The sequence below is a fragment of the Heterodontus francisci genome, chromosome 11 (genome assembly GCF_036365525.1).
Source record: "Heterodontus francisci isolate sHetFra1 chromosome 11, sHetFra1.hap1, whole genome shotgun sequence".
In the NCBI taxonomy this organism is placed as follows: Eukaryota; Metazoa; Chordata; class Chondrichthyes; order Heterodontiformes; family Heterodontidae; genus Heterodontus; species Heterodontus francisci.
The window spans coordinates 77,872,096-77,889,309 of NC_090381.1; the positions used below are offsets into that span (position 1 = coordinate 77,872,096).

At 46.0% G+C, this 17,214-nt stretch overlaps 1 protein-coding gene across 2 annotated transcripts in view; it reads right to left on the reverse strand.

Annotated features, from left to right (window-relative positions):
• dis3l2 (DIS3 like 3'-5' exoribonuclease 2) overlaps nt 1-17,214 on the reverse strand; it is a 410,232-nt gene that overhangs the window by 354,850 nt on the left and 38,168 nt on the right. For both annotated transcript variants that reach the window (XR_010975985.1, XM_068042291.1), the window contains exon 3: nt 14,499-14,638. Coding sequence is in view for 1 of the 2 variants with exons in the window: in XM_068042291.1 (XP_067898392.1) it covers nt 14,499-14,638 (140 nt within the window). In the remaining variant the exon portion in view is untranslated. The remainder of the gene's footprint in view (nt 1-14,498; nt 14,639-17,214) is intronic.

Consider the following 17,214-nt stretch of genomic DNA (forward strand, 5'->3'; position numbering starts at 1 on the left):
TGGCTGAGCGTGTCTACCCTGAAGCACAGTGCGGCTCTCGAGCAGAGAGATCCACCATTGAAATGCTGTTCTCCCTTCGCCAGCTACAGGAGAAATGCCGAGAACAACAGATGCCCCTCTACATTGTTTTCATTGATCTCACCAAAACCTTTGACCTCGTCAGCAGACGTGGTCTCTTCAGACTATTAACAAAGGTTGGATGTCCACCAAAGCTACTAAGTATCATCACCTCATGCCATGACAATATGAAAGGCACAATTCAGCATAGCAATGCCTCATCAGACCCCTTTCCTATCCTGAGTGGCGTGAAACAGGGTTGTGTTCTCGCACCTACACTGTTTGGGATCTTCTTCTCCCTGCTGTTCTCACATGCGTTCAAGTCTTCAGAAGAAGGAATTTTCCTCCACACAAGATCAGATGGCAGGTTGTTCAACCTTGCCCATCTAAGAGCAAAGACCAAAGTATGGAAAGTCCTCATCAGGGAACTTCTCTTTGCTGACGATGCTGCATTAACATCCCACACTGAAGAGTGTCTGCAGAGACTCATCGACAGGATTGCAGCTGCCTGCAATGAATTTGGCCTAACCATCAGCCTCAAGAAAACGAACATCATGGGACAGGACGTCAGAAATGCTCCATCCATCAATATCGGCGACCAAGCTCTGGAAGTGGTTCAAGAGTTCACCTACCTAGGCTCAACTATCACCAGTAACCTGTCTCTCCATGCAGGCTTCCACTGCTATGTCCAGACTGGCCAAGAGAGGGTGGGAAAATGGCGCACTGACACGGAACACAAAAGTCCGAGTGTACTAAGCCTGTGTCCCTAGTACCTTGCTCAACAGCAGCGAGGCCTGGACAACGTATGTCAGCCAAGAGGGACGTCTCAATTCATTCCATCTTCGCTGCCTCCAGAGAATCCTTGGCATCAGGTGGCAGGATCGTATCTCCAACATATGGGCAGCACAGTGGCGCAGTGGTTAGCACCGCAGCCTCACAGCTCCAGTGACCCGGGTTCAATTCTGGGTACTGCCTGTGCGGAGTTGCAAGTTCTCCCTGTGACTGTGTGGGTTTTCGCCGGGTGCTCCGGTTTCCTCCCACAGCCAAGGTCTTGCAGGTTGATAGGTAAATTGGCCATTATAAATTGCCCCTCGTGTAGGTAGGTGGTAGGAGAATTGAGGGAAGGTGGGGATGTGGTAGGGACTAATATGGGATTAATGTAGGATTAGCATAAATGGGTGGTTGATGGTCAGCACAGACTCAGTGGGCCGAAGGGCCTGTTTCAGTGATGTATCTCTAAATAAACAAATAAACACAGAAGTCCTCGAGGCGGCCAACATCCCCAGCATATACACCCTACTGAGCCAGCGGCGCTTGAGATGGCTTGGCCATGTGAGCCGCATGGAAGATGGCAGGATCCCCAAGGATGCATTGTACAGCGAGCTCGTCACTGGTATCAGACCCACCAGCCGTCCATGTCTCTGCTTTAAAGATGTCTGCAAATGCGACATGAAGTCCAGTGACATTGACCACAAGTCGTGGGAGTTAGTTGCCAGCGATCGCCAGAGCTGGCGGACAACCATAAAGGCCGGGCTAAAGCGTGGCGAGTCGAAGAGACTTAGCAGTTGGCAGGAAAAAAGACAGAAGCGCAAGGCGAGAGCCAACTGTGTAACAGCCCCGACAACCAATTTTATCTGCAGCGCCTGTGGAAGAGTCTGTCACTCTAGAATTGGCTTTATAGCCACTCCAGGCACTGCTTCACAAACCACTGACCACCTCCAAGCGCTTACCCATTGTCTCTCGAGACAAGGAGGCCAAAGAAGACATGCACACACACAAACATATTATTGATCTTTTGGTAAGTTTTCCATGTTTTGAGATTGTAGATGGAAACGCCATGCTCTCCAAGCATTAAAATGATATTTCACACATTTTTAAGATCTGGCCAACATCACCCTGGAACTATATTCCACCAGGATCATCCTCTGCCATTTCCACCACCTCCAGCATGATGCCACCACCAGACACATCTTTCCCTCCCGTCTCAGCATTCCGAAGGGACCATTCCCTCTGTGACACTCTGGTCCACTCCTCCATTACCCGACACCTCGTTCCCCCTCCCACACAATCGCAGGAGGTGTAATATCTGCCCTTTTACCTCCTCTCCCCTCACATCCAAGGCCACAAACACTCCTTCCTGGTGAAGCAGCAATTTACTTGTACTTCCTTCAATTTAGTATACAGTATTCACTGCTCACAATGCGGTCTCCTCTACAGTGGGGAGACCAAACGCAGATTGCATAAACACTTTGCTGAACACCTCCACTTGGTCCGCAAGCATGACCCCGAACATCCAGTTGCTTGCCATTTCAACACACTCCTCCTGCTCTCATGGGTTTCCTTCATTTTTGCCAGTCTTTTCTAAGTTCCATGACCCTTCTGCTTGGCAAATTGCTAATAGGTTGAGAAGCTTTTTGAGGCTTTGAGAATTTGTGGCACTCCACTTTAATTGTTTTCATGTCTTTAAGTTTCAATTACATGCAGTTTTGCATTTCCCCCAGAACCATCCAAATGTGCACGTGAATTTATGATAATGAACTGATCATGTTAGTCAAAGTAAAATTCTTGACTAGCTATTCCAATCTAATTTATACTAAAGCATAACTTGTATTTATGTAATGGCTTTAACAATGTAAAACATTCTAAGGCGCTTTACAGAAGCATTACCTAACAAAAGTTGACCCTGACACAGAGCCACATAAGGAGACATTAGGACAGATGTACAAAAGCCTGGTCAAAGAGATAGGTTTTAAGGAGCATCTTAAAGGAGAAAGGGGAGGTAGAGAGGTGTAGGGAGGGAATTCAGAGCTTAGAGCCTTGCCAACTAAAGTGAAAAAATCCAGGCACTGGCCTCTTTATTACCTCACCCAAGTGACCATTGTTTGTTGATGTTGTGGTCGTATCATAGTTAGGGAGTTCTTGATAAAGTCTCAGAGTCTGGATAGGGCAACTAATAACTTATTATTTACACATCTCTATTTATACTCTCAAATCTCTCTAGCTAGTATCCTTCGTGCTGCTACTCTCTTCTTCCCCGCTATCCCATCATCAAACTACTCCACTGACAACAGGGCAGCGGCAGTTTGGCCTGCATCAAATCTCGTCAGAGTCATAGAGAGAAACAGCATCGAAACAGGCCCTTCGGCCCAGTGAGTCCATGCCGACCATCAACCACCCATTTATACTAATCCTACATTAATCCCATTTTCCCTCTAACATCCCCACTTTCCCTCAACTCTCCTACCACCTACCTACACTAGGGGCAATTTTTACAATGGCCAATTTACCAATCAACCTGCAAGTCTTTGGCATGTGGGAGGAAACCGGAGCACCCGGAGGAAACCCACGCGGTCACAGGGAGAACTTGCAAACTCCGCACAGGCAGTACCCTGAACTGAAGCCGGGTCGCTGGAGCTGAGGCTGCGGTGCTAACCACTGCGCCGCTCTTGGTCTGCCCCCAACTTCATGTGTCTTCTTCTCTAAGCACCTCACCTGATTTCACACCGCTCATCTCTCCTTTAAAATCCTTGTTCTCTACCACTCATCCCAAGTTTCTCAATCCTTTCCTCCCTCAGCCTCTGTACAGTGCGGCCTCAGTGATTCAACCATCATCTCATCGTTCCCTCTTTCCACTGAGTTCACTAACCTCCTAGCCAATGTTCCCTTTAAAATTTGATTGTTGTGCAGTTTTTTTTTTCAGGGCATGGTCCCTTTACGTTTTTTTCGCAGCTGCGCACGCATGGTATTTATCCTGGAACAAGGCCTGCACAGGATCTTCCAAGCTATGTGGCAACACAACTGCGCAACTCAGCAGCAACATTACTCCTATGCTTCCTGAACCTCTCCCTCACATAAACTCGCCCACACATTTTCACCCCTCTACCTTGCCAACTGACGTGGCGTCTCTACTCCCACAACCTCAACCACAGAAAAGGCCATCTCTAATCACTTATTTGTATCCTTCATAACTTATGTCCCCCTTCAAAGGTTACTTCCTTTAAGTCTGTCCCTGGAAAGTACTCCCCCAAGTGACTTACAATGGCACTTTCAAACTCCCAACTGCCTAGCCTTTGGCCCTCTGTTACACAGGATATTTTTGCAGCTATGGATCTGCTCAATCAAACAATAACCTCCACCTTTAATGCCCTTGCCTCAGTATAGCTCTGATTCGCTCCCAACCTGGTCATTCCTTCTGACGCAGCCTCAATCTCTGTTTCCTTAAGTCCAAGGGGCACAGGTTTCTGCATGTAGTTTACAACTATTTTAGCCAATCATCACCAGGACCACATCAAGCATTAGTGAGCCCTTCTCTCCTCTGCCAAAACTGCTCTGCATTCCAGGATCATACCTGGAATGCAAAGATAACCACCAGGTTCTTCTTTTCTCTACTACAAAACCTCCCTCCTCCCTCCCTCCTCCACCCACACCTCTGTTCAGTTGCCTCTGTTACATCCCTCCCTTCCCCTTCCACACCAAGCTAAGCTTGCCCCTAGGTTCTCCTGTACCCTTTCCCTGAACTGGCATCTTTCTCTAGTTTCTTTCCAATCTCCCCCAGTGCCCTTGCTAACAAGACCCACCTCCTGCGCTCTCAACCCTATTCCCACTAAACTGTCAATCATTCAATTTTCCTTCCCTAGCTAGCTTATATTATAAATAGCGCTCTACCCTCAGGTATTATACTCCACCCTTTCAAATCTGCCGTCATCACCCACCTCCTCAAAAAAACCTCACCTTCTTTGCCCTTGCAAACTACCGACCCATCTCCAACCTCCCTTTCCTCTTCAAAGCGTATGAACGTGTTTTGTCCTCCAAAATTCCTGCCCAACTTTCCCACAACTCCATGTTTGTAGTTCTCCAGTCAGGTTTCCACCTCTGCCACAGCCCTAATCAATTTCACACAACATCCTTTGTAACAGTGACCATGGTGCACTATCCCTTCTCATACTTCTGAACCTCTTTGCAACCTTTGACACAGTTGGCCATACCATCCTCCTCCAACAGATCAGTAATCCAGCTGAGTGAGACTACCTTCACTTGGTTCCACACTAACCTATCCAGTCAAAGTCACAGAATCACCTGCAATGGCTTCTCCATACCCCACACCGTTACGTCTGTAGTAACCCAAGGATATACCCTTAGACCCCTCCTATTTCTCATCTACATGCCGTCCCTCGGTAACATCATCCAAAGGAATGACATCATGTTCTACATGTAATATTGTGTGCAGTTTTGGTCTCCTTATCTGAAGAAGGATGTTCTTGCTATAGAGGGAGTGCAGTGAAGATTTACCAGACTGATTCCTGGGATGGCGAGACTGACGTATGAGGAGAGATTGAGTCGGTTAGGATTATATTCGCTGGAGTTCAGAAGAGTGAGGGGGGGGGATCTCATAGAAACCTACAAAATTCTAACAGGACTTGACAGGGTAGATGCAGGAAGGATGTTCCCGACGGTGGGGGAGTCCAGAACCAGGGGTCATAGTCTAAGGATATAGGGTAAACCTTTCAGGACTGAGATGAGGAGAAGCTTCTTCACCCAGAGAGTGGTGAGCCTGTGGAATTCGCTACCACAGAAAGCAGTTGAGGCCAAAACATTGTATGTTTTCAAGAAGGAGTTAGATATAGCTCTTTGGTCTAAAGGAATCAAAGGGTATGGGGCGAAAGCAGGAACGGGCTACTGATTTGGATGATCAGCTCTGATCATAACGAATGGCAGAGCAGGCTCAAAGGGCCGAATGGCCTACTCCTCTCATATTTTCTACATTTCTATGTACACTGATGACACCCAGCTCTACCTCAACAACTCTTCTCGTGCCTCTGATTTTAGGTTGCTTGTCTGATATCTGCTCCTGGATAAGCCACAATTTCCTCCAATTAAACATAGTGAAGATTGATGTCATTATCTTTGCCTCTCGTCACAAACTTTGCTCTCTCACCACCGATTCCATCCCTCTTCCTGGCCACACTCTCAGGCTGAGCCAGCCTGTTCACAAACTTGGCATTATATTTAACCCTATTACCCTCTCGAGCACAAAGACTGCCTACTTCTATGTCCGTAACATAGCCCATCTACATCCCTGTCTCAATTTATCTGCTGCTGAAAACCCCATACATGCCTTGTTTTAACCTTCATATTTTCATGCATTCTTGGCCAGCCTCCAATCTTTCACTCTCTATAAACTTGAGTTCAAAATTCTGCTGCCCATATCCTAGTCTGCACCAAGTCCCGTTTACCCATCACCTAATGGTCCTGGTTCAATAATGCCTCAAATTTAAACTTCCGATCCAGACATTCAAACCCATTCATGGATACACCATTCCACATCTCTATAACCTCCTAAACCCTTATAACTTTGAGAGCTCTCTTCCTTTAAGACACTCCTTAAAACTTGGTTGATCAAGCTTTTAGTCACCCATCCGAATATCTCCTCCTTTAGATAACTGTTAATCTTTGTCTGATTACTCTTCTACGAAATGCCTCAAGAATTTTTCCTACATTAAAAGTGCTACATAAATGCTTAAAAACATTGTGGTTTTATGTGAGCCCAAACATAAATTATACAGGTTATTCTATCATAAGTGGTATCACTGCCAAACCCAACTTGGAGTAGGTATCTTGTGTGATAATTTGCTCCTCCTTAGCCCACTACAGCATGGTGAATCCTCAGTTTAGCATGTGTGCAGTCCTATAGCATGTAGCTTCACCAGGTTGGCATCTCATTTTTAGGTATACCTGGTGCTGCTTTTGGCATGTTCCTCCATAAGCCTCATTGAACGAAGATTGGTCGTTTGGCTTGATGGTAATGGCAGAGTGAGGGATATGGGTACAGATTGTGGTGGAATACAGTTCTGCTGCTGCGGATGGCCACAGCGCCTCAAGGATGCCCAGTTTGAAGCTGCTAGATCTGTTCTGAATTTATTCCATTTAACACGGTGGTAGCGCCACATGATCGAGGTTTACCTCAGTATAAAGATGGGACATCTTCTCCATAAAGACTAGATGCTGGTCAGTTCGACCAACGCTGTCATGAACGGATGCATCTGTGACAAGTAGATCGGTGAGGATGAAGTCAAGTAAGTTTTTCTCTTGTGTTGGTTTTCTCACCACCTGCTGCAAACCCAGTCTGGTAGCTATGTCCTTCAGAACTTGGGGAGTTCAGTCAGTGGTGAGGCTACCAAGCCACTTTTGGTAATGGACATTGAAGTCCTCCATCCATATTACATTCTGTGCCCTTGATAATCTCAGTGCTTCTTCCAAGTGGTGTTCAACATGGAGAAGTACAGATTTATCAGTTGAAGGTGGGCAGTAGGTAGTAATCGGGTGGGTGAGCCAGTGGTCCGGGGTTTGGGAAACAGGCGGTGAGCGGGCGGGGCGGTGAGCGAGCGGGTGGGTGGCGGGGGTCGGGAACGGGCGGAAGGAGGAGAGCACACCTGCAACCAGCAAGGTCTTCGGCTGCACTCACCCCACACCCGCTCTCTACCTGCTCACCAGGCCTCCTCTCCCCCCACACCTGCTCTCTCCGGCCCGGATCCCCCCCCCACCATCTGCCCGCGTTACACGATCTTCATCTGCGCATGCACCAACCCCATCTGCCGCGTTACGCAGCACATGCGCAGAGGGTAGGAACCAATCTGCGCATATGCGCAGATTGGCGCAGTCGGATGACGTAAACTGCCAGCTACGTTGTCAATAATCACTTTGTTTATTTAATTAACTAAGCTTAAAATTTCCCAGCTGCTGTAGTGGAATTTGAATTCATGTCTCCAGATCATTAGTCCAGACCGCTGGATTACTACAGAGGTAACAACCAAAATGGTACCAAACCTGCCTAAACTAGTTAATGTCCCAGACACTGCCATCACCATCCCCTGGTAAGTCCTGCCTCACAGGCAGGACAGACCCAGAAGAGGTGGAGGCACAGTGGTATACAGTCAGGAGGGAGTTGCCCTTCATGACCTCAACATCGACTCCGGACCTCATGAAGGCTCATGGCATCTGGTCAAACGTGGACAAGGAAACCTCCTGCTGATTACTACCTACTGCCCTCCCTCAGCTGATGAGTCAGTACTGCTCCATGTTGAACAGCACTTGGAGGAAGCACTGAGGGTGGCAAGGGCGCAGAATGTACTCTGGGTGGGGGACTTCAATGTCTGTCGCCAACAGTGGCTCGGTAGCACCACTACTGACCGAGCTGGCCGAGTCCTAAAGGACATATCTGCTAGACTGGGTATGCGGCAGGTGGTGAGGAAATCAACAAGAGAAAAAAATATACTTGACCTCGTCCTCACCAATCTGCCTGTTGCAGTTGCATCTGTCCATGACAGTATTGGTAGGAGCGACCATCGCACAGTCCTTGTGGAGACGAAGTCCTGTCTTCACATTGAGGATACCCTCCATCGTGTTGTGTGGCACTTCTTTTGGGCCTCCTTATCTCGAGAGACAATGGATACGCGCCTGGAGGTGGTCAGTGGTTTGTGAAGCAGCGCCTGGAGTGGCTATAAAGGCCAATTCTGGAGTGACAGGCTCTTCCACAGGTGCTGCAGAGAAATTTGTTTGTTGGGGCTGTTGCACAGTTGGCTCTCCCCTTGCGCCTCTGTCTTTTTTCCTGCCAACTACTAAGTCTCTTCGACTCGCCACAATTTAGCCCTGTCTTTATGGCTGCCCGCCAGCTCTGGCGAATGCTGGCAACTGACTCCCACGACTTGTGATCAATGTCACACGATTTCATGTCGCGTTTGCAGACGTCTTTATAACGGAGACATGGACGGCCGGTGGGTCTGATACCAGTGGCGAGCTCGCTGTACAATGTGTCTTTGGGGATCCTGCCATCTTCCATGCGGCTCACATGGCCAAGCCATCTCAAGCGCCGCTGACTCAGTAGTGTGTATAAGCTGGGGATGTTGGCCGCTTCAAGGACTTCTGTGTTGGAGATATAGTCCTGCCACCTGATGCCAAGTATTCTCCGAAGGCAGCGAAGATGGAATGAATTGAGACGTCGCTCTTGGCTGGCATACGTTGTCCAGGCCTCGCTGCCGTAGAGCAAGGTACTGAGGACACAGGCCTGATACACTCGGACTTTTGTGTTCCATGTCAGTGCGCCATTTTCCCACACTCTCTTGGCCAGTCTGAACATAGCAGTGGAAGCCTTACCCATGCGCTTGTTGATTTCTGCATCTAGAGACAGGTTACTGGTGATAGTTGAGCCTAGGTAGGTGAACTCTTGAACCACTTCCAGAGCGTGGTCGCCAATATTGATGGATGGAGCATTTCTGACATCCTGCCCCATGATGTTCGTTTTCTTGAGGCTGATGGTTAGGCCAAATTCATTGCAGGCAGACGCAAACCTGTCGATGAGACTCTGCAGGCATTCTTCAGTGTGAGATGTTAAAGCAGCATCGTCAGCAAAGAGGAGTTCTCTGATGAGGACTTTCCGTACTTTGGACTTCGCTCTTAGACGGGCAAGGTTGAACAACCTGCCCCCTGATCTTGTGTGGAGGAAAATTCCTTCTTCAGAGGATTTGAACGCATGTGAAAGCAGCAGGGAGAAGAAAATCCCAAAAAGTGTGGGTGCGAGAACACAGCCCTGTTTCACACCACTCAGGATAGGAAAGGGCTCTGATGAGGAGCCACCATGTTGAATTGTGCCTTTCATATTGTCATGGAATGAGGTGATGATACTTAGTAGCTTTGGTGGACATCCGATCTTTTCTAGTAGTCTGAAGAGACCACGTCTGCTGACGAGGTCAAAGGCTTTGGTGAGATCAATGAAAGCAATGTAGAGGGGCATCTGTTGTTCACGGCATTTCTCCTGTATCTGACGAAGGGAGAACAGCATGTCAATAGTCGATCTCTCTGCACGAAAGCCACACTGTGCCTCAGGGTAGACGCGCTCGGCCAGCTTCTGGAGCCTGTTCAGAGCGACTCGAGCAAAGACTTTCCCCACTATGCTGAGCAGGGAGATTCCATGGTGGCACTACCACCATGCTAAATGGGATAGATTTCAAACAGATCTCGCAATGCAAAACTGGGCATCCATGCAGCGCTGTGGGCCATCAGCAGCAACAGCAGAATTGTACTCGACCACAATCCGTAACCTCATGGCCCAGCATATCCCCCACTCTACTATTACCATCAAGCCAGCAGACCAACCCTGGTTCAATGAAGAGTGGAGGTCATGCCAGGAGCAGTACCAGGTATACCTCAAAATGAGGTGTCAACCTGGTGAAGCTACAACCCAGGACTACTTGCATGCCAAACAGCATTAGCAGCATGCGATAGACAGAGCTAAGCAATCCCTAAACCAACAGATCAGATCTAAGCTCTGCAATCCTGCCACATCCAGTCGTGAATGATAGTGGACAATTAAACAACTAACTGGAGGAGGTGGCTCCACAAATAACACCATCCTCAATGATGGGGGAGACCAGTACATAAATGAGAAAGATATGGCTGAAGCATTTGCAACAATCTTCAGCCAGAAGTGCCATGTTGATGATCCATCTTGGCCTCCTCCTGAAGTCCCCAGCATCATAGATGCCAGACTTCAGCCAACTCGATTCACTCCGCGTGATATCAAGAAATGACTGAAGGCTACAGGATACTGCAAAGGCTGTGGGCCCTGACAATATTCCCGCAACAGTACTGAAGACCTGTGCTCCAGAACTTGCCCGTGCCCCTAGCCAAGCTGTTCCAGTACAGCTACAATACTGGCATCTACCAAGTAATGTCGAAAATTGCCCAGATATGTCCTGTACACAAAAAGCAGGACAAGTCCAACCCGGCCAATTACCGCCTCATCAGTCTACTCTCAATCATCAGTAAAGTGATGGAAGGCGTCATCAACAGCACCATCAAGCGGCACTTGCTTAGTAATAACCTGCTCAGTGACGCTCAGTTTGGGTTCCGCCAGGGCCACTCAGATCCTGACCCCGTTTCAGCCTTGATTCAAACATGGACAAAAGAGCTGAACTCTCAAGGGGTGAGGCGAGAGTGACTGCCCTTGACATCAAGGCAGCATTTGACAGAGTATGGCATGAAAAGGTGCCAAATAAACTGTGGCCTATTACTTTGTGTCCTGCACCTAAATTCAATTGTAGCTTAAGATCTACTGGATTAAATTTAATGCCAAGCAAAAGCTGTCAAAAATTCAGTTAATGGCAATTCCACTTACAATACATTGGACTGTAGCATGGGGGCATATACATTGATAATGCTGGCAAACTGGTTGTTTTGAATTAGCAGTCAAAGAGACATGAGATGATCAGAATGACTGATGGGAAGGCTGTGGAGCTGCTTGCAATCGTATTCTATACCACAAAGCCAACACCAGATAGGCATCATTCCTCCTTGCCTTGCCCAGACCAATAAGTGTATTCTGTCAATGAACCTACTTCTGTGAAGCAAACTTTGCTGAGTGCTTTAATATCAATGACAAGCCAAGCTAGTTCTCTGGCAACAAGCATAGATCGCCTTGGAGGGCATATGCTGTCATCTGCGCCAGTCATTTCATGAACATTGCAACACGCAAAATTTTGGAATGTTTTGGCTCTTACTGTTACTTCTTTCTTTTGCACCAATGAGAGATGCCTGTTGACTGCGCTAAATCAATCGGGTAAGGTGAAAACTAGTAATGTTTGTGACACCTTTTCTGGACCTGTCTCCATTTGGAGCAAGCAGTGCTATCCCTAGAAAAGGCTGCTCAGTCGTTGAGTGCTGTCAAATAATGTTGTCATCTCCAGGGCAACATTCAGATGACCCATATTTCTGAGCCGCCTACGTGCAGAATTGAGACAGAGTTACGCAGATAGCGGAGACATGAGATCTTTTTACAAGTCCTTGAAGACCATTTATGGACCGTCCCACCTGACGCACGCAACACTACGATCGTCTGAGGGCACAACCCTGCTTACTGACAAAGAGGCCATCATGACCCAATGGTCAGAGCACTTTGAGAGCCTCTTTGGGTACGTAAGGTCTACGCAGGAAGCTTCGATGGCAAGGATACCACAAAGGGAAACAAAGTTCGAATTAGATGAACCTCTGACCTGTGAAGAGATCACGAGTGCTATCGCACTATTGAAGTCCCGCAAGGCCCTGGGTATCGATGGTATTCCAGCAGAGGTCTAGAAGCAAGGAAGAAGCGCACTTTTTGACCGGCTCACAGAGTTATTTACAATTTGCCGGGAGAAAGAAACAGTGCCACAGGACCTTCACAATGCAGTGATTGTCATCCTGTAGAAAAACAAGGGGGAAAAGTGGAACTGCTCAAATCACAGAGGGATTATCTTGTTCTCCATTGCAGACAAAATCTTGGCAAGAGTATTTCTAAACAGACTTGTACGAACAATCGCCGAGGAAACTCTCCGAGAGCCAGTGTGGATTTAGACCAAGCAGAGGAACTATGGATATGGTCTTTGTACTGAGACAAATCCGAGAAAAATATAGGAAACAGAACACTGGGCTAATATATTTCCTTCATTGACCTCACAAAGGCCTTTGATACCAACAGCCAGGATGGACTATGGGAAATATTGTTCAGACTGGGTTGCCCACCAGGTTCCTGGAGATACTATGCATGTAGGAGAGAAAGGCAAGGTGAAACTGAATAGAATACATTCTGACAGATTCCCCATTGGCAATGGTGTAAAACAAGGGTGCGTTCTTGCACTGACCCTCTTTTCCATCTTCTTCGGTATGATGTTTCAGGAGGCCAAGGAAGATTCGACAAAGGGCATTTACATCTGTTTCCGATGGGAGTCTTTTCAACCTTTGACGATTCTTGGCACTTACAAGGACCACAGAAGTGCACATCTAGGAACTTCTTTTTGCTGATGACTGTGCCTTTGTGGCCCATACAGAGGAGCCACTACAGCTCATCGTGAACCATTTCTCTGAAGTAGCAAAGGCATTTGGCCTTACCATCAGCCTGATGAAAACAGAAGTGTTGTTTGAACCCTCACCCTGTGAAAAATACAACCCACCACAGATCAATATCGATGACCAAAGTCTCAAGCACTTGATCCATTCACATATCTGGACAGCGTTATTTCAAATGACGCTTCCATCAGTAAAGACATTGATAATCGCTTGTCCAAAGCCAACAGCTCTTTTGGCCGCCTCTCTAAACGAGTCCAGAAAAAAAATCACTCCTTGCACATCTCCATAAAAATCCAAGTGTACAGAGCTGTTGTTATCACTACCCTTTCGTATGGCTCAAAATCTTGGATCCTGTACAATAAACAAATTAAGCCACCTGAAAGCTTCCTTTAACGTTGCTTGCACTCCATCATGAATATCAAATGGCAGGACTACATTACAAATATTGAAGTTCTTAGAAGAGCAAATTCACCGAGCATGGAGAGCATTCTCCTACAACGACAGCTGCGCTGGTCAGGCCATGAGGCACATGGAGGACATCAGAATACCAAAAGCAGCACTGCATGGAGACCTGTGCCTCAGGAAGCGGAACCAAGGTGCTCCACAAAAACTTTTCAACAACCAGGTGAAGAAACAACTCTCCTCGACTGACATCGAGCAACGGATGTAGGAGCAGGAAGGTGCTGACAGGAACAATTGGTGCACAAAAATCAGGAATGCTACATGCAGACTTGAATCCTTAAGACACTAAGCTGCAGGAGAGAAATGTTGAAAACGGAAGGAAGCTGCTCGCGCCCGGGCTCCCCCAGTTCAAGAATTCCTGTGCCCCAAATGCTCAAGGGACTGCAGATCTAGAATTGGACTGTTTAGTTACCAGTAAGCGTGCCAACACCCATACAGCCGATTCTTCCCTTGATCCTTGTCTGTGAAGAACTAGCCATCATCACATTGGAGTGATAGCTGTTTACTTTAAAATCAGAAGTAAGAAGAAAAACATCCATTTAGGGCTCAGGGAGTTTTCAGCAAACCTAATTCAATCAGTGATCTGATGCATGACAGCCTCCAGCAAATCAGCAGCTGTACCAACAATGGACATGGAGACTCCATGGTGATGTCATCTATCTAAGGAGATTAGCAACAAGGAATAAACTAAAGATACAAGAGAAGGGGAGACAGACAACTCACTTTCTATGTTCTCAATTAGTTTTATCAAAATTGTTGTAGTCTTTCAACATTGTGTGTGTCGCACTTCTTGCTTTTCTAATTTTTCATTTCAAAATTTAAATGGGCAGGTGAACTTCGGACAAATAAGACTAACAATTCTCCAAAGGTTTCACTGATGCAGACAATATGTCTTGGTTATGCTCTTTACTATCACAACTAAACTATATCAATTTACATATTTAATATATCATTTACACACATGAACTGGCTTGTTCCATTGCAGCATCTAATTCCAAGGTCAGTGGTTTTATTTTTGGGATACAACAGCAAGTCATAACATTTTCATTTTTACCTGTGGGCTCTTCAAATAAGTGACAAAAATAGTGCACAGTCTTAGTTACCTGGATAAGTTCTCCTCTCTTTAAGCCAGTTGAAACATCGCTGCTTGGTAAATAGGTTTCAAATATCTTCTTCCTCCCTCGCCCAGACCTTCTCCGATTCCGCTCATCATTAGGAATTGAATGTATAGCTAGATTTCCCACTGCAAAGAACAGTATGCAGGTCATCAATAAAATTATGGATTTCTCACATATTCAACCAAGCTGTCTGTCAACCTTCCTCTTCTCTCCCTTTTTGGCTCAGCATTTGTCTACCTTACACATTTGGTTGCGAAGTATCTTGGTACTTTGTTTGCTACATGAATGGTACTATACAAATGTAACTTGTTAGTTTGTACAAGAGTTGTTTTTTCAGAGTTACATGTACAACAAACTAATGCCTTTAACTGAAGGTATAAACTATATATTCAAACCTTTGTCTAGACAAAGTCAGTTTTTCATAATTTCTAGCAAAATTATTTTTCTACCTCCTGACAGAAAGGTAGTTTGTCATCATTGCTAGCTAAACAAATGAATCGATAATAGATTTTCCATGGCATTGTTTTTGGCAAGTTAATGGATTCACTATATAAATATAACTATCGTTGAAATATGTATGTATATATTTATTATGACCCAAATCTTCTAGATATCTATGTAGACAGATATGGTGATTGATAGAGAATGGGATTGGGTGGTGGTGGTACCAATAGGCCTCTAAACTCACATTTCTGAGAAAATTGGCACCTCTCAGTAGTATGAATTGTTCTACTGTCAAAGTTTAGTCATGCAGAAGGCTATTCACTTCTCTGCTGCTGAATTCTTGCAGTTACTCATAATGCAACTAAATATTTTCAAATGAACTCATTAAAGCCCACCAATACCTGACCAAAACAAACATTTTAGTACCCAATGTACTTCAAGATTAGCCCTCCAGTTGTTCCATAGCACCAGCTTCTGGTCGCAATCAATATTATTGAATAATGCTGTTCTGTAATAGATGTAGTTTGTCCATAACGTAAATTATTGTGGTACTCCTCGATGCAAACCTAGAACCAAAATGGCAGGGAGGTCATGATGGAGCTGTATAAAATGCTAGTTAGGCCACAGGTGGAGTACTGTGTACAGTTCTGGGCACCACACTATAGGAAGAATGTGACTGCACTGGAGAGTGTGCAGAGAAGATTCACCAGGATGTTGCCTGGACTGGAGCATTTCAGCTATGAAGAGAGACTGAAAAGGCTAGGGTTGTTTTCCTTCAAGCAGAGAAGGCTGAGGGGGGACATGATTGAGGTATACAAAATTATGAGGAGCATTGATAGGTTAGATAGAAAGAAACATTTTCCCTCAGCGGAGGGGTCAATAACCAGGGGACACAGATTTAAGGTAAGGGGCAGGATGTTTAGCGGGTGGTTGGAATCTGGAACGCACTGCCTGAAGAGGTGGTAGAGACAGGAACCCTCACAAAATTTAAGTAATTAAATGAGCACTTGAAATGCCATAGCATACAATGGTACGGGCCAAGTGCTGGAAAATGGGATTAGAATAGGTGCTTGATGGTCGACACGGACACAATGGACCGAAAGGCCTGTTTCTGTGCTGTATGACTCTATCCGAGAGCTCAAAATTAACCACCTAAATTACAGCATCTTAATACAGAAAAATTATCTCACCTTTACAGAGCTTATATTCACAGTTCACTAATATGCATTTAATATAATCTACATTTTATGAAAATATCGAGGTTTTTTTTAATTATTCATTCGTGGGATGTGGGCATTGCTGGCTAAGCCAGCATTTATTGCCCATCCCTAATTGCCCTAGAGGAGGTGGTGGTGAGCTGCCTTCTTGAACCACTGCAGTCCATGTGAGGTTTCCAGTGCGTAGGTCGATGCCAGGTGGTCTGTCCGGCTTCATTCTGCTTTATTGACTTCGCAGCGGTTAGATACAACTGAGTGGCATGCCAGGTCATTTCAGAGGGCATTTAAGAGTCAAACACATTACTGTGGGTCTGGAGTCACATGTAGGCGAGACCAGGTAAGGACAGCAGATTTCCTTCCCCAAAGGACAGTGAACCAGATGGGTTTTTTTTACAACAATTGACAATGGTTTCATGGCTATCATTAGACTAGCTTTTAATTCCAGATTTATTAATTACATTCAACCTTCTGCTATGGTGGGATTCGAATTCATGTCCCCAGAGAAATACCCTGGGTCTCAGGGCTACTAGTCAATAGCATTATGCCACCGCCTCCCCAAGTCAGACTAAGGAAATGTGCAGTTCCACCAATCTCCCCTCTGACTCATTTCCAACGCAACGTTTAGCACAGATGACACAGCTTAATGGTAAGAGACTAGGAACTGTTGAGGATCAAAAGAACTGGGTGTCCAGGGATATATCATTAAATGCGAGTGCAGAGGTGCACAAAGTAATCAAAAAGGTTAATGGAATATTAGCTGGGATACAAAGAAGAGGAAGATATGCTTCAGTTGTTCAGAGCCTTGGTCAGGGACTCCTTCTGGAGTACAGCGATCAGTATCAGCCCCAAACCTCAGGAAGGATATACTGGCATTGGATGGAGTACAGTGCAGATTCACCAGAATGATTCCAGGGCTTGAACAGTTAAATTACAAAGTTCGGTAGCATAAACTTGGCTTGTATTCCCTTGAGTTTAGGGTGATCAAATCCAGATACTTAAAATTATTCAAGGGCTTCAATGGCCAGATAAACTATTTCCTT